The sequence below is a fragment of the Podarcis gaigeae genome (assembly GCF_964106915.1).
Source record: "Podarcis gaigeae genome assembly, chromosome: 6".
NCBI classification, from domain to species: domain Eukaryota; kingdom Metazoa; phylum Chordata; class Lepidosauria; order Squamata; family Lacertidae; genus Podarcis; species Podarcis gaigeae.
This window is the reverse complement of record NC_139682.1, coordinates 1,706,179-1,723,968: the sequence shown is the minus strand read 5'-3', so window position 1 is coordinate 1,723,968 and position 17,790 is coordinate 1,706,179. Positions and strand designations below refer to the sequence as shown.

Here is a 17,790-nt window from a genome sequence, read left to right as displayed (position 1 = left end):
CATTTTGGACTCACAGCTGTCCATGGAGGCACAGGTCAATTCTGTGTCCAGGACAGCTGTTTACCAGCTTCATCTGGTACACAGGATGAGACCCTACCTGCCCGCAGACTGTCTTACCAGAGTGGTGCATGCTCTGGTTATCTCCCGCCTGGACTACTGCAATGCGCTCTATGTGGGGCTGCCTTTGAAGGTGACCCGGAAACTACAACTACTCCAGAATGCAGCAGCTAGACTGGTGACTGGGAGCGGCCGCCGAGACCATATAACACCTGTCTTGAAAGACCTACATTGGCTCCCAGTATGTTTCTGAGCACAATTCGAAGTGTTGGTGCTGACCTTTAAAGCCCTAAACAGCCTCGGCCCAGTATACTTGAAGGAGCGTCTCCACCCCCATCGTTCTGCCTGGACACTGAGGTCCGGCACCGAGGGCCTTCTGGCGGTTCCCTCGCTACAAGAAGCAAAGCTACCGGGAACCAGGCGGAGGGCCTTCTTGGCAGTGGCGCCTGCCCTGTGGAACGCCCTCCCACCAGATGTCAAAGAGAAAAACAACTACCAGACTTTTAGAAGACATCTGAAGGCAGCCCTCTTTAGGGAAGCTTTTAATGTTTAATAGGTTGTTGTAATTTAATATTCTGTTGGAAGCCGCCCAGAGTGGCTGGGGAAACCCAGCCAGATGGGCAGGGTATAAATAATAATGTATTTATTATTATTATTATTATTATTATTATTATTATTATTATTATTATTATTGAATCATGGAACTGAAAGTTCGTAGAATCATGGAATTGGAAGGGACCCCCAAGGGTCATCTAGTCCAACCCACTGCAATGCAGGAACCACGGTTCAAGAATCCCTGGCAGATGGCCATTTGAGCTCTGCTTAAAATCCTCCAACAAAGGGGAGTCTCCCACCTTCCCCAGTCGAACGGCTTTTCCCTTCCAACCCTACAATTCTGTGGTTCCGTCACCCAGTAGAAGGTAGTCAGTGGCAAAACTCTGAAGGCCGCAAGTGGGAGGCAGTGGAGAGCGCTGTCCTTGGGGGAGCTGACATGCAGCGCGGGGTTGGGGGGGGCGTGTTGCTCCGGCTCTGCTATCAATATTGCTCCTAATGTTTCTGGTTCTTTTGATGACTGTTATTATGTGTGGGGCAGTGATGGAGTGCCGCTTATTCTCTGCCTTCCACAAAGCCCCTTGTCATCATTCATGGTTTATTATGGCTCGGTGAGCCGAGGTGCTCAGAGAGACCTAATTGCCGGCTCAGCTCCTCTCCGGTGATGAAGGGCTTCCTCTTTTCCTCCCTGCATGCCTGGCCTCACAACAGGAAAATGGCCAAGCAGGTTGTCAGCGGGAGCTCAGCCTCTTGCAAACTCCTTTCCCCCCTAGTGGATTGGCCCATCCTGGTTTCGGAGGGAGCAGGGAGCCTGAAAGCAAGCGAGGCAGGTGTCCGTTCTGTCCAGGCTGAGCCAAATTCAACTAGGAAAAGGGAAACCCCTCCCCATCAGTCATGGAAACAAAAGATGCTGCCATCTCCCAGCTCAGCTTCTTTGTCCACCTGCCCCAGCATTGAGTTGCGTGGTGAGTTCCCCCAGTGGAAATAATGACACACAACACAATTATTAAGGTTAAGGTAAAGGGACCCCTAACCATTAGGTCCAGTCGTGACCGACTCTGACCTTTATTGGCTGAGGGAGCCAGTGTACAGCTTCCGGGTCAGGTGGCCGACATGACTGAGCCGCTTCTGGCGAACCAGAGCAGCACACGGAAACGCTGTTTACCTTCCTGCCAGAGCGGTACCTATTGATCTACTTGCACTTTGACGTGCTTTCAAACTGCTAGGTTGGCAGGAGCAGGGACCTGCAACGGGAGCTCACCCCGTCGCGGGGATTTGAACTGCCGACCTTCTGATTGGCAAGTCCTAGGCTCTGTGGTTTAACCCACAGCGCCACCCGCATCCCTATTATTAAGGTTAATGGGCTAAATAAGGCCACAACTTTATAGGTTACAGGTGATGAGCGGTATTGGCTTAAGCATTGGTCCTAACCGACTATATCTAACTTCAGCCTGTCCGCTTGAAGTCCAAGAAGGGTTAACCACCAGTAGGGGGAGTCCTGCTGATGCACATCAATTAGGAACTCCCCTGGGGTCACCGATAGGGGCGTGCCTTAGGCCCTCACCTCCCCAGGCTTTGGACAGGGCCACGCCCCCCGGAATCCTTTATCGGACTACCCTTCAATATGCGGGGCAGGTGACAGCATTACCTCCCCTCTTCCATCTATAAAACAATACCAATGCCTAACTGCCACTCGAGCAAAAGGCTTGCCACCAATACCCTCAATCCTGCAACCAATCCCTAATCCCAGAAGTTATATGGCAGGTGGCAAAGAGGGAGATCCCCGGCCGGTGTCCTGCTTTAAATAAGGCAAGCCACACACCCCAGCGCCAGCCGATTGGCTGGCCAGGAGGTGACGCGGCTGGGAATCCCCCCAATTGCACATGAGCTGGGGCCGTGAAGCCTGCAACTCCACCTGCTGGGAAGGGTGGAAGTGGCTTACTCCGGCGGCCTAAGGCCCCCTGAGTCCGGCATCCTGTTCTCATAGTGGCGAACCAAAAGCCCGTTGAAAGCCTGCAAGCGGGACCTGAGCACAAGAGCCCTCTCCAGTCCTGCGTTTTCCACCAACTGGAAGCGTTGGTGCCTCTGGCCGTGGAGCCAGAGCTGAGCCACCGTGGCTGGTAGCCACCAATGGCCCCCTCACAGTGCCCAATTTACGTATAAGCTAAACAAGCCCTTGCTTAGGGCCCCACTCTCTTGGGGGCCCCCCAAAAAAATTAAAGAAAAAATCCCCTGTATGTACAGTGGTACCTTGGGTTAAGAACTTAATTCGTTCCGGAAGTCTGTTCTTAACCTGAAACTGTTCTTAACCTGAAGCACCACTTTAGCTAAGGGGGCCTCCTGCTGCTGCTGCGCCGCCGGAGCACCATTTCTGTTCTCATCCTGCAGCAAAGTTCTTAACCCGAGGTACTATTTCTGGGTTAGCGGAGTCTGGAACCTGAAGCGTCTGGAACCTGAAGCGTCTGTAACCCGAGGTACCACTATACATTTCCAAAATATAAGATAAAAAAACAAATAAAATAAAACCTACAGACAGCAACAGTGTTTTGTGTTGTGTCGGCTCCTATGATGTAAGTGATGGGCCCCACCTGTTAGCCTGCTCCCTAAAATATCACTGCTTTGCTCCTTTCTGTATATAGGGTGCCTACATTCTGTATGGACTGCTTGCATGGCAACATGCGCAAATGGCTTTAGGTCCATACAGCATATATTCAACACAAAAAACAATGACAATTCGTTGTTGACAAAGGACAACTGGACGTATAAAGGGCCCCATTTCCTCCAGTAGCTTAGGGCCTCATCAAACCTAAATCCAGTCCTGCCCCCTTGATAGATTGGACCTGGGACCCTCTGCAGGCCACCCAGCTGCTTTGCCGCTGAGCTTTGGTCCCCCTCCCTGCTTTCTGGGTCCTTCCGGCTCCCTGTGACCCACGTCCCCCCTCCTAAATTCCCCCTCGACTAGTAGAATTGCTAAAATTAATTCTGCAGCTGGAATATAGCTGACTTGTGTGTTGGGTGAATTGCATGGATGAAGCCTGGAGAAGGTTCCATATATGAGAGCAATGGTTGTGGGACTGAGAAGGGAGCACAGAATTGCACACTCCGTTTCCCGACCTCCCACAACCGCCTTCAGTGCAGATTCATATCAACACTAGCAGTCACCAAAGCTGAGAGGAGGGAGGCTCCCTCTTAACTGTGGAGGCAGCCGCAAATCCCAGTTTCCAATCTTGGCAGGAGAATTCTTTAGATGAGATTACTGCTTTGCATAGGATTGGACTGGGTGACCCTCTGAGGACTATCGCTGCCGACTGCTTATGAAGGCTTTGCTTGTTCTACCTCCACAGCTGGCGGAGCATTGCTTCTGAAGGCCAGTTACTGGAAAACCCAGGAGGGGAGAGTTGCTCTTGTGTTCGAATTCTGCTTCTGGGCTTCCCACAGACATCCGGTGTGGGAACAGGATGCTGGACTAGGTGGGCCTGATCCAGGAGGATCTCTCATTATGTTCTTATGTCCTAAGTAGACCCTGCCTGCCCTAGTCAGAGGTTGCAGCCTTGGGTGAATATCTACTTTCTACACTGTACCGGGGTAAACACTAACCATTTGCAGCACTGCCTATAAGAAGGAACCCCTTCAAAACCAAAGGGTCTAGAGGCACAAACTGGCCAGGAATCACAGGCAAAAGTGATGGAGAATATAGGCCAGCCTCTCCCTTGCCTGAGCAGCTGCTTCGCTCTCCTCCATCCGGCCCTTTTCCTCCGAGAGTGCTGTTTGCCCTCAGCTGGTATCTGGCGGGCAGCAGGGCAGGAGATGCTCCTGCAAGCCATCTGGCCTCTATTGTTCTTGCTTTGTAAAACTGGAGAGGGCCCTATCAACTGATGAGCCGATTCCTTCCAGTAATTATGCAATTGCCCTTTTCCACAGATGAAAGTGCCGGCCTTGGCGGGGAAGTGCCGGAGAACGTGCCGCCAGGCACCAGGGGAGGGCGATTGTTTTCCGAGCGGGCGGAGAAGAATAGTTTCCCTGACCCTATTTATTGTCATATTAGTGGCAGAATTATCTCGAATTTGCACTGTAAATTAGAGGCAAAAAAGAGAAAGCCCAGCCAGCTCAGAGATTGCCATCAGGACTGGAGTGCGCCTTGCCAAGGCATTTGAATTAACCTTGAAACCTGCAGGCATTTCTAATTCTCCTCCAGCACCAGCCCGGCAGGGGGGAGGGGGACAGATGGTGGTGGGTGCGTGGAAGGGAGAGGGGCTCTCTGGTTTAGTGCTGTCAGGTGGAGGCAATGCTGGGCAGGGACCTCTCCTTGAGCTAGGTTCTGCCAAGAGTCTATGAAGCCAGGCAGAAGGGCAGTTTGGAAGATGGTTCTCCATGGAGAAGAAGGTTCTCCAATGCCCTCTGTTATGCGATCTGGACCAGCGGCCATCTGGGTGATTGGATTTCGCTCTGGCTAGCAGGACTTCTGAACTGCCAAGCAGAGGAACAGAAGAAGCAGCCCAGCTAGTCCAGCGTCCTGTTCTTCTCACAGTGGCCAAGCAGCTGACTGTGGGAAATCAGCAAACAGGAGTCGGGCACAAGAGCAGCCCTCTCCCCTCTTGTGCATTCCGGCACCTGGTATTGCTGTCTCCAACCCTGGAGGCAGAAAAAAGCTGTCATGGCTAGTAGCCATTGAACAGAGGTGGATTGATGATTGATTTTCCCCACATACTTGCTGACAACAGCAAGAGGTGGATATAGCAGAGGGCAACCAGTTCGCCTGCGCTGGGCGCTGAGCTGAGGGTGCTGCAAGCGTCATGGCTGAGTAGGGATTTGAACCCAGATCTCTCCCAGGACTTAGTCCAAAACTCTAACCGCTACACCACACTGGCATCATGGGCATATAGAAAACCACTCATAGCTCCCTCACAGTTGTGAATTGCCTTATTTCTGGATACTTGCCTGCTATTGGCCTCTATATCTTCCAAACTGCTATTAAACATTGTGGCTGAAGTCAGGAGAGCTGCAGATATTTTCCATCTTTGGGGATCTGGTAGGATTTTTATGCCCGGGACAGAAACGGTGCTGGAGATGGGGATAATATGAAAGCTCAGCCACGAAGCTTGCTGGAGTAACCTTGGCCCAGATAAGGTAAGATGTATTTCCTTCAGATTAAAGCAGGAGGGAAACCCCATTCACTGCTCCAAGCTCCCTAGTGAAATGGTGGGATGAAAAACTATGAATGGAATTGAAGTGTTTTGTTCTGTCTTTAATTATTGTGCTCCATCCTGGGGTTGATTGGGTTGGAAATCCATGCAAATTAGCTTTGAATGTGTTATTTCAGAGGTCCGATCTTTGCTGAATTCTGAAAGTCTATTTTTAATTCTCAAGTTACTACTTCCTTGTCTCGGGCTGTCTCCAATGCGGAGCGAAGTCTCTTAGTGGCAAACTTGTTCTGCTGGCGAAAGATTTGGTGCAGGCGGAACTTTGTTGCTCAAGAGAACAAAGAAGCAGGTTGCTGGTGACTTCACTGCACAATAGATACTGCAATCTGTCGTGCAATGAGGTTCTGCTAGTGCAAGTGACAGGGCAGCCATATTCAAACTTCTGAAGAGCTGTCACATGGAAGATGGGGCAAGTTTGTTTTCAGGTGCTCCAGAAGGTAGGACCCAAACAAGTGGATTCGAATTAAAGGAGATTCCACTAAACTTAGGAAGAGCTTTCTGACAGCATGGGCCGTTTAACCATGGAATGGATTCCCTCAAAAGATGGTGGACTCTACTTCATTGGAGGGTTTAAAACAAATGTTGGATGGCTACCAGGCAGAGGTTCTTTAGCTGTGATTCCTGCATTGCAGGGGTTGGACTAGATGACATTCAACCCTAGCCAGTGTGGAGTAGTGGTTCAGAGCTGTGGACTCGTAATCTGGTGAACCAGGTTCGATTCCCCGCTCTTCCACATGCAGCTGCTGGGTGACCTTGGGCCAGTCACACTTCTCTGAAGTCTCTCAGCCCCACTCACCTCACAGAGTGTTTGTTGTGGGGGAGGGAGGGAAGCCACTTTGAGACTCCTTAGGGTAGTGATAAAGCGGGGTATCAAATCCAAACTACTACTTCTACTTCTTCTTCTTCTTCTTCTTCTTCTTCTTCTTCTTCTTCTTCTTCTTCTTCTTCTTCTTCTTCTTCTTCTAGAATTCTGTGATTCTATGACTCTGTAAGCTGAACTTCTTGTGTGCCAAAGATGCTCCCAAGGCTCCAACAATTCTGGTGCCAAACTCAGAACTCACAGAATTATTACTCAATTTCCCGGAATGCAAGTCCCTGGCCCGTCTCTCGGGAACACTTGCCTGTTTGCAAAGGGATAGCAAACCTCATTTGCAAAGGCCGCCTTCTGTTTGTTGCTACTTTGTTGGTTTCTAGTGGAGTCTGAGCAAAACACTTTGCATTTTTAATCGGGTGTTACCCACACTGAAATTCCTTTCAGCTGCCAAACAAACCAAAGGTGGCACTGACCAAAGCTGGGTACAAAATGCAACCCCACTTTCAAGCACGCCGTTCAGCAATTGTTCACATCCCTTTGGAAAAGGGTGCAAAACCGTTCAAATGGGGCTGAATGTTGGCAGGAGAGGGGAAAGTGAACAGATCCCCCTTGCCAAGCTGAGAACCCCCCACCCTGGTCCTGTATAAATCAGCTGACTAAGTGGGCAGAACAGGGATGCACACTCCAGATTTATTCCAGTGACCGATGATGAGAGCTGATGAAACCCAGATGTGGCAGCAAAGTTGGCATCTGGGTTTACCAGATGGCAACTTTGCTGCCACATACACCTGGACAACACCATTACTGGCCCCAACAACATCACACATACCATCTCGGGACTATTTAATTGCTCATCGTCTAACATTGTGTATGCCATCAAATGCCAACAGTGTCCTTCAGCTCTCTATATTGGACAAACAGGCCAAACCTTACGCCAAAGAATAAACGGACATAAATCTGACATCAGGAATCACAAGACAGAGAAACCAGTAGGAGAACACTTCAATCTCCCAGGACATTCTATACAAGATCTCAAAGTAGCTGTTTTACTACAAAGGAATTTCAGAAATAGACTGGAAAGAGAAGCTGCTGAATTGCAACTTATTATCAAACTTAAAACCATGGAGAGACCTGGTCTGAACAAAGACCTTGGATTCTTATCTCATTATACATGACAAAGCCATTTTTCACCTTTTCACCCCTTGCTTTTTCCTGTAAGACCTATTGCAGTCGTTAAGAGTCGTCAACAGGCTCATCACAGCTATCTGCCTATCACCCATTCCTACCACCCTTCTGAGTAATACCCCTCCCCACCTTCTCACTATATAGAAGGGTCTGGTGACTTCTGTTTCAGTGTATCTGAAGAATTGTGCATGCACACGAAAGCTCATACCAAGAACTAACTTAGTTGGTCTTTAAGGTGCTACTGGAAGAAAAAACTTTTTGTTTTGACTATGGCAGACCAACACGGCTACCTATCTGTAACTGGAACTTCTTTCTTGTAGTTTGGATCCATTGCTCCGTTGGTGCAAGTTTTAATCTGTCCTTAAGAGACTTTATTTCAACTTTTAAATGATATTAATTTTTCTTACTGATGATTTTATTGTTTTGCCATTTTTATAAAACCGCTTTGAGGGTTTTTGTTGTTGTTGTTTTACCCTCAAGTGTTCCTTAATTGTGTGAAATAAATAAAGCAAACCTATTATTGCAGGAGCAAGATTTTAATCTGGTTTTGACGATGGAGGTAATGAATAGGGTAGCAGGTGTGCTGAATATCCTGCCCACCTTCTGGAGTTCACTCCTGAGCCCGGCCCCAGTGAGAAGGCCAAGCTCTTGCCAGCCTCCTCCAGATTGCCTGCCTGCCTGCTTGTTGCTGCTTCAGCACGTCCCAGGCAGAGACCGAGGACCACAGCAGAAGAGGATTTCAAGGCTGCCAACTCAACATGCTAAGCTACTTCACACACTGAGAAGAGTCTGTTCATTCACAAAACCACCGCATCTTTAGTCCAGGTAGCTTAAGCATGAGTAGTCACCATTGACTTACACAAGAACATGAGAAGACCCTGCTGGATCAGGCCAGTGGCCCCTCTAGTCCAGCTTCCTGTTCTCACAGTCGCCAACCAAGTGCCTGTTTGAAACCCGCAAACAGGATTTGATCACAAGACCCCTCTCCCCTCCTGCAGCGTCCAGCAACGGGTGTTTTGTTTCTCTGTCCCGATTTCTATTCATTAGGACACCCACTGCAGTGCGCAGATTGTGTGAGAGGCCTCAAAATAAGACATATATTTTATCGCACTAAGTATTGGGGCAAGTGAGGGGCTAAAAGATGCGTGAAGCATGGCAGGTCTTGAAAACACCCCACTCCTTGCCACCAAGGGTTAACCGAGAGGTGATGGTGGATGGAGACCCAGCATCTCAAGGGCAGCTGCTGCTTTGCTTGCACAGGACACAAACACACTTCGTGCCAGATATGGCGAAAACATCCCAGGGACCTCACCATCTGCTGCCCTACTAATGTTGCAGCAGGTAACTGTAGACCTAGCAGAGGCTGGAAAGGATGTTGTGCAAAAGACCCAGAAAACATGCTCTTTACAACCCCAGCATCTCTCCAGCTGCCTTGCCATGGGTGTGTGATTGTGACCTTGGGTATGCCTGAAACCTGTGGCTGGCCACTAGCCTTCTCAGTGGGCCACTTGAGGGGGGTGGTCATAGGCAAGAAGCCATCACTCAGCCCACCTGCCTGCCTCCATCAAGCATCCTGAGCTAAAATCCACACTGCAAGTTCTGGTTGGGGCAGTTTTCCTTTCTGGGGTTTAGCCAAGAGAAGGGCACTGAGGGATTGTGTGTCAACCAGTATGACATGGGGTAGATTTGATCCACAAGCTACCAGCTGCAGACCACTGACCTAAACCTTAAACAGCTGGAAGATGGAGAGCTGGTTGCAAAATGCTGACTGCTATCCCCTTTCAGCTGCTCTCCTCCTCCTCCCCTCTCAGTCTTCTTTCTGTGTCTTCTTCAACTGTCTCAGCGGCAGAAACCTTATTTGCAAGGGAAAGAGTCCAGGATCATTCCCTGTCTGGTATCTACAACCTTAGGGTACCACTGCCAGTCAGAGTAGACAATGCTGGACAAATAACCTGACTCGGTATCATAGGAACCGAGGAAGCCACATTCCACGGTGTCACACAGAGCTCACCTCTGCTGAGCAAGGAAAGGGGTTGGCTTTAGCTCTTGGCTTTGCTGTCGCACATGTTTTGAAAATTCAAAACTAGGAATGAAATCCCACTTCCGTCCATCTCGGCCATTGCAAGCAAGCCTCTCAGGGCCTGGGAGACTGGGTGCAGGGACATTTTATGGGGTGAGGGGCGGGGAGTTGTGTCAGAAGCAATTTCACTAGATGAAGGCCTGCATCACAGCAGCAGGAAAAACACAGGTGGGCGGAGAATTCGTCACTGGAAGCTTGAGGAAATCCAGCTGAATGCAAAGTGTTTGCAGGGAGATAATGGAGAGTGTAATCATCAGAGGCTGAGACAAAGGGGAGAGCAGCCAAATGAGGACAGGGGTCCAGCAAGGGGCTCTTAATTGTCTGGCCACTACGCTAAGTGGTTTATCGATGGAGATTGAAAATGCAGTGGGAAAGGATGGCCACACACCTGGTGCTACTCTCCTGTAGCCGCCTAGCAAAGCATGCCTGTCCACTGTCAGGCTCTGGCAGAAGAAAGTCTCTTGCTGGCAGGGAAGGAGGGCAAGCAGGCGTGGCACCGCCGGGCATTCGCAGACTGCCTGCAATGGAGGCATGAATAATTGAAGGGAAAGCTAAGAGGCAGGGAGGTAGAGGAGGAGGAAGAGGAGGAAGAAGGGAGCAGGGATGTGCACTGCAGTAAAAACTGCCTCCTGGGGTGCCCTGGAGCCTGGCTAGCTGCTGGACACAGAGAAAGAGACGCCACGCTGGAGGCTTTGTTTTGCTGCCTGCCTGGTTGGCAGAGCACACAGCCTACATTTCCAGGAAGCTCAAGGGGGGAAAGGGAGGGAGGGAGTGAGGAGGGGACTCCATCCACTCCTGCTGACCAATTAAAGAAAGAAGGGATTCTAACTGGCTACATGCTCACTGCAACATTGGGAAACTACGGTGAGCAGAGAGGAGACCCCTAGACCCCGGCACAAGGAGGGTCTGTTGGGTAGTTCGCAGAGATTGTGGGTCAGCCGGAAAAGACAAGAACCAGTGAAGGATGGAAGGTCAAAGGCAGGAGTTTCAGCACAAGGTGTCCTTTAGCTGCACAGGAAAAACCCTGACAGGGAAATGGGCTGAAACTGAAGCCTCAGGCTGGCATCAGAGGAGTTTGGGTGGTGTCTTCTGCAAGAGATATTTGGGTGGCTTAATCCTACTGTGAAGAAGGACACGGTCAGTGCTATGCCAATCTCCACCTGGTCCCAATAACTTTGTCAAGTTAAATCACCATGTTTCATTCCCATCCAATGACACCTTGGTGTGTAGACTGAGGAACTCAAGAACTTCGATGAAAGCAGGGAAGTGATCTTTGCAATACTGTCCCTTGCGTGGCGGTGGGCGACCAGCTCCTGTGATCTACAAAACTACCAAGACCTGCAGCCTAACCCAGAGCAAAACCCCCTCCTCAATCTCCTGGGCAAAAAGGACGTCTCTGCCCTAATGCTTTTCCACAGGACCTAATCCAAGCCGGACCTGCACCCAACAGCATTTTGGAAATGAGTTCCAAGGGAGCTTTCAGAGACCAGATGCACAGCTTTCAGAGTGGGCCTCCCAAGGTGCTCAACTTGAACCCTGCAGCAATTTCCTCAAAGCAATTGCATAAATCCACGGGGGACTTGAGCCTGAGAGATGCAATACACCCTCTGGCCATTTGCAGCAGTGGAGCTGCAGAGCAGCAAATATCAAGCAGCCGCTCCTGGAGGTGTTGGGAGGAGTGTGCCTGGTCCCCCCGGGCAAGGGAAGTCTCTCCTGCAAAAGGTTGTGGGCTTCAGGGGTGAGGAACAGCTTGACTACAGCTCCCATCATCCCCAATGATCGGCCACACCGACTGGGGCTGATGGGAGTTGGACTCCTATGATACTTTGAGAGCCACAGACTCTGCCATCCCTGGCTTAAGGAGTTTCAGCTTTATGGCTTTCCTTCTGTGAGCACCCTGGCCTCTCTTTTGCAGTATTATAGTGCTACGGTTGTGTTTGGGGCAGCAACAACAGCCATCTTTAAATATCTCAACTGTTGCCACACAGAAGAAAGAACAAGCTTGTTTTCTCCTGATCTCGAACCAATCCCTTCAACTTAGAAGAAAGGAGTTTCTGACTAAATATCAAGGAAAGCTTTCTGACAGTAAGAGCTGTTTGACAATGGAACAGACTCCTTTGGAGGTGGTGGACTCTCCTTCCTGGGAGGTTTTCAAGCAGAGGTTGGATGGCCATCTGTCCTGGATGCTTTAGCTGAGATTCCTGCGTTGCAGTGGGTTGGACTGGATGACCCTAGGGGGGTCCCTCCCAACTCTACAATTCTATGGTTCTATTACTGGAATAGTAACTGGGCCACCTGCTGGTGCATGTCAGGAATCAGGCCCCACCTGCCCTCTATACCTCCCTGCTTCCTAAGGGTCTTGCTCCCCCAGTTTCTTCCCGCTTTCTTTTACAGCGGTTGGTCAGCAGCTCCCACTGGGCTTCCCCTCTTTGCTCCCTGCTGCTCTTTGGCTTAGATTCACAGCCTCTCTCAACCTGTGGGTCCCCAGATGTTGTTGGACTACAACTCCCATCATCCCTAGCTAGCAAGGCCAGAGCTCAGGGATGATGGGAGTTGTAGTCCAACAACGTCTGGGGACCCACAGGTTGAGAACCGCAGGCTTAGAACATAGGGAGCTGCTTTATACTGAGTGAGAACCAGTATAAGGTGGACTGAGTAAGTCCAGCTAGCTCAGTCTTGTCTACACTGGCTGATAGCAGCTCTCTGGAGTTGCAAGCAGAGGTTTTCCCCAGCCCTTCCTGGACCCTGCCACCTTCTGCTGCAAAGGAGATGCTCTGAACTATGGCTTCTTCTGTTTCAACCCTTTCCAGGCTAGGTGCACCCAGCATTTTATTCCAGAATCAATGGAGACAGAGCACTCCCCCCTAAATAGCCCCCCCAAACCTAAATCTATTGCATATTTCTTGCCCCCGGAAGGTGCTTTTTGAGAAGCTGGTTTCATCCTGAAAACAAAAGCTCACTGCAGACTGATTCTGCATTACCCTGTACTGCATCCACGTGAAAACACATGTAGGTGGTCCCAGAAATGCAGGAAGAGGACATATCCACACCTCCCCAATGATGCTGTGGGTGGTCATATAGCAAGAGCATAATCCCCACTTCCTTCTTCATTCGGCTGGAGCACGTGCAGAAAGGAAAAGGCGCAGAGAGCCTAATCAAGGGGAGGCTTTTCAAATGTGTATCAGGTAACCCGCCCCCCACCCATGTGGATGGCAGGATCCATGATTATGCTTGTCATTAATCACCTGTCCTTCACTCAAAGGTCCCAGGGTGGCTTGCAGCATTAAAATACAGCATTAAAAACAATTGGAAACAGCTTACACAATCATAAAAACATACATCTCAAGGGTCAAAAGCTAGAAGGGAAGATGTGCACGAGTGATTCCGGATGGAGAAAACACATGTTTTTGTGTGTGCTGCAAAAGGGTTAGCATGTTTGTGGCCCTAAACTCACGCCCTTCCTGATCCCACCATGCCTGTTGGGCTTCAGTCTTCCTCCATTTCCACACAGTGTCCTCTATCTCCAGAACTTGTGTGGTGCCTGGAATAGGTTCATGCAATCTCCACCAACATACACATTCAAGGTTGTTGGGGGTTTTTTTATCTCCTCCTGTGAGACTCTCTTCACAGGTTTGCCTGTGACTGCCTGAAGTGGGGGAGCTGCCTGAGCAAACCCATCCCTTTGGTCCCCCCAACCCTTGAGCCAGGCCTTTGCCTGAGTCCAGTTCAGGGAAGGTGTCACGATGACGGCCAAAAGGAGGTGTCAGTGGTGGGGATTATATAGCCAGTCCCCTTCTGCCCCTGCCTTCTTTTCAATACGTCACCACCAGCTCTGTGGTTCATGCTCCTTGCTTCCCAGGGAGTTATTGTGGCCTCCGCCTCCTCCGCCTCCCCATCTCGCTGTGCCAGGAGGAAGCTGTTCCAGCAAGTAATGAAATGGCCAATCTCCAATCTGCTAAACAGCCATTGATACCAGTTCCTTGCAAGCTGCACTTTCCTCAAATTGGTATTCACCTACTGATCGCGAGTGGCTTATTATACACGACCCACTTACTCACTGCTCCTCAGCCTCGTTAATAAAGGCTTTTGGTTGTGATTAAGTGAGTTGCTGCAGAACTACTCTTGGTCACAGGCTCTGCAATCCTGGGGCTCTCGCTGCTTCCCCGCTTTGCAAGAAACAAAACACAGCAACCCCTAACAAATGGGTCTCTGATTCTTCAGGACGCAGGAAAGGCAGGCTGCTTCATAGAGCATGCTGGTCAAGCCAAGGAGGGATTGCTGCACCCAGGAAGCTGCCTGGGGCCTGCTCCCTAATGGGCGCGACACTGAAATCCTTCCCCTCTGCCTAAGCCTCACACCACTGCACAGCCAGATATGCAATGCAATCCGGTCCAGTCCCTGCCTTGCAACAGGGTGATATTAAACTTGCAGGACATTTCTGCACCAGAGGCCAGTGAAAGCAGCCAGCTCTGTCCCCAGAAGGGTAAGTTGAATAACTCCCCCAGCCCCACCAGTTGCTAACACAGCTTGCACCTCTTCCCCTTGCCAGAAACTGGTTTCCTGGGCAAATGGAGGGGGAGGAGTGAAGAAGTATTATGGAAGGCAAGGGAAAAGAAGCAGGGCGATGGAAACACTTCCCCAAACACTGCCAGATCAAACTGCTGCCTCTCCTTCAGGGGTGTATCTGGTTCCCACCACATCCAGGGCTGGGGTGTGTGTTCCTTTTTATATAGGGTTCCTCTTGGTTTTTCAGCTTGTTGTGGTGCCGGATTTATTTATCTTAAGGCACTCAGCTCATTTGCTGTTCCCAAAGAGGATGCCAGCCTCTTCCTTCTCCCCCAGCTTCTCTCCTGGATTTGTCCCCAAGCTCATCCTAACCTTAACCCCGGCTCCAAAAAGTCCTAAGCACTTTTTCTAGGAGGTCTTTGGACTTTAGCAAGCCTGTGAAGGAAGGGAGTTGTGCCATTCCGAAATCTCCAGCCCCAGTTGGCACTGGCACCAGGGTGGGTGAAAGGATGCAGGATCTGACCGAGGATCCATGTAATCCAGAGCCCTCCATCCAACAGCAACCAGCTAGATGCCTTCAAAGAAGCCCACAAGCTGGGCACAACACAGGACACTCCTGCCGCCTCCTCCTCTGCTATCTGAGAGGTTTAAGGAAGGCCATTGCGGTGGTGCCTGTTCAGGGCTATTGTCTGGAGACCCTCTATGCCTTCCCCTGCCACCACACTGCTTGCAGTCAGCTAAGACCCTCAGGCTCCTGCCTTGATGAAGGAAGTTCAGGGTGCCCCCTCGGCGGTTTCTCTGGGACCAAACCACCCAGGAGGACACCCAGGTGTTGTTGTTTTTTTAAGCATCCTGAGCAGTCAGGATTTGCAAGGGAATGCTTAAACTCCACCTGAGTTCTTGGGTGTCTGTGTTGGAAAACAGGGCAGATGCTAAGAGCATGAAAAAGCTACTCTGGGCAAGAACATCCTCAGAGCTGTGGGACAGGGGCTCTCCTGGGATTCCAGGTGAGGGTGACATCCCAAGCCCTGTGTAGATACTACTTCGGGGACTGAACGTGGGACCTTCTGCTTTGGAAGAAGGTGTTTCCCACCTTCCACAGGTGAGGCCCACCATCTCCACCCTGCTGACTCCCTATGCACAGAAACTATTTATCACAACATCATGGAATTGTAGAGTAGGAGAGGATCCAAAGGGGCGTCTAGTCCAACCCCCTGCAATGGGGACCAAGATCGTGGCCACAACTGGGGCAGAGAGGAACGAAGGACATCCTACAGAGAAACTCCAGAAGTTAGAAATAATCTGGCTGTGCCTGTGTACATGCAGTGTGCGTGCCTCCCCTCATAGATTCGGTTTTGTGCACAGATCCGGCCCAGATGTGAGGTTTCTGACTCTTCTATATGCTTAACTGGGGGCTCTCTCTCCCCCCACCAACAGCCACGCAGCTTCTCTTCCTCCTATACATTTCCTGCTCTGCTGTGCCAAACTGGAGAGCGGTTTCCCTGGGGAGGGGTCTCCCAGTCTTCCTTCCAAACAAAGGGTGGGATTTCGAGGAAAGACACCCCCCCCACACACACACCGCATTAAAAAAAGTTCTCTTCCTAACTTACGCATGTCCTGCCTCCCGTACCGAATCGCCTGGACTGATTTTGCCTCTCTTCGTGGACAGAAAAGAGGTTGCCTCGACCTCCCCTGCGACGCCAGCCCTGCCCTCACAATCGCTTTGCCGCTTACAAACAACCAAGTCCCGGTCTCTCTCTCTCTCTCTCTCTCTCTCTCTCTCTCTCTCTCTCTCTCTCTCTCTCTCTCTCTCTCCCACCCCAATCAACGCCCCGCAAACTGGCAAAAATTATATCCCAATCCACAACCGGAGGACTCGCAATTTCCATCCCGAGCAGTTAAAAATGGGGGGGGGGGGGGGTTTGCATTGGTCGTAGACAGCAATAGGAGAAGGACCACATTCTGCCTCGCGGTCCCAATTTGGGCACAGGCACGATTCTGCCCGGACGCCAGGGGGTGCCCGTTGCCACCGCTCCCGGAGAAACCCTATTCGGACTCTGCGCCAACGCTCCGGACTTGCCCCCCTCCCGGCAGCAACTAACACGGGGTAATTAACACGCCACCCATGAAAAATGGGGCGGGATACGACTTTGTGCCCTACAAAGCTGGGTGTGGGTGGGTGTTTAAAGGGGGGTTGCAAAGCGGACTATGCGGAGCGAAAGAATATGAGCAGTTGATCATTTGGTGCGGGGGCACCCATAGGACCCACCCCACCCTGCGGCTCAGCACCCCCGCTCGGTCCACTCACCGTTGCCCGAGATCTGGTTCTCCCACTGCGGGGGCCGCGAGGAGGCTCCGAGCTGCAGGTAGAGTCCCACGGAGTGGCAAAGGGCCAGGGTCAGGCCGAAGGCGCCCCCCATCTTCGTCGTCGTCCTCCTCCTCCCCCCGCCCGTCTCACATCAGGGAGGGCCAGAAGCAGCCGGCGGCCCCCGCCCGATCCGTCGCCCCCGCCGCTGCTCCGGGTGGTGCTGAAGCCGCGGAGAAAGATGCTGAGCCGCCGCTGCCGCCGCTGCCTCGCCTCGCCCCGTCCCGCTCGCCTCCTCCTCCTCCTTCTCCTCCTCGGCTCCGCTCTGCCAGCCGAAGACTGCGGGACTCTTCCCTACGGCGGAGGGCGCCACAGTGCAGCGGCTGCCGCGCGCCTCGCTCGCTCGCTCTGCCGTCCGGCGGAGGGATCTGGCCGAGGGCTTGATTGATCGGCAAAGTTTCTCCAAGGGGATCGGTTTTAAAGCCGCGACGGCGCGTCCCTGGCCTGGAGGGGGGGAGAGACTGGCACCGTCTTGCAAATTTGGAAGTGGGGGCGCGGATGAGACCCGCAGCTCCCCAGAACAGGAGGAGGTTTTCTCCGCCTTCTATTCTGCTGGGGGGGGGGGCAGTAAAAATGCTCGACTTTTGCAAAATAAAAGGGGGGCACCTAACATGAGGGTGTGCACGTCTCGTGTATTTAAACCCGTGAAATATAGTTCGGCAGTGATTCTACTGTAGCTTCCCCCACCCACTTCACTATCTAAAAAGTGGGCGGGGGTTTTTTCACATTTTTTTCTGGTGAGAGGGCTGGGGAGGGTCTGTTCAAGCCCACCTAAGAGCCCAGTCCTTATCCCCTTGGCTCCATCTCGCCCGCCTCAGTCCTTTTCAGGACATGCATCGGCGTGGAGGATTGACCTGACGTTGGTAGACAGGAGGTGAAGTGGGAGGGGGGAGCGGCTGAATGCCCCCCTCGCCCTCCCCAGCCGCCTACAAGGCGCCCCACCTTCACTACAGAATCAGACTCTGTGGTGCTGTATCTCTTCGAGACACGCCCGGGAAGTGGATTAGATCTCTCCTGCTTTATTTATCAC

General features: G+C 51.4%; 1 protein-coding gene across 2 annotated transcripts in view; it reads right to left on the bottom strand.

The window, feature by feature from the left end:
- VSTM2L (V-set and transmembrane domain containing 2 like) overlaps positions 1-17,196 on the bottom strand; it is an 89,268-nt gene extending 72,072 nt beyond the window's left edge. Inside the window, exon 1 of one of the 2 annotated variants that reach the window (XM_083744754.1) lies at positions 16,704-17,196. In XM_083744754.1, the coding sequence (XP_083600880.1) occupies positions 16,704-16,815 (112 nt within the window). In that variant the 5' untranslated portion in view covers positions 16,816-17,196. The remainder of the gene's footprint in view (positions 1-16,703) is intronic. The other variant, XM_083744753.1, reaches the window with a different exon arrangement.
- Between the last annotated feature and the right edge of the window lie 594 nt (positions 17,197-17,790).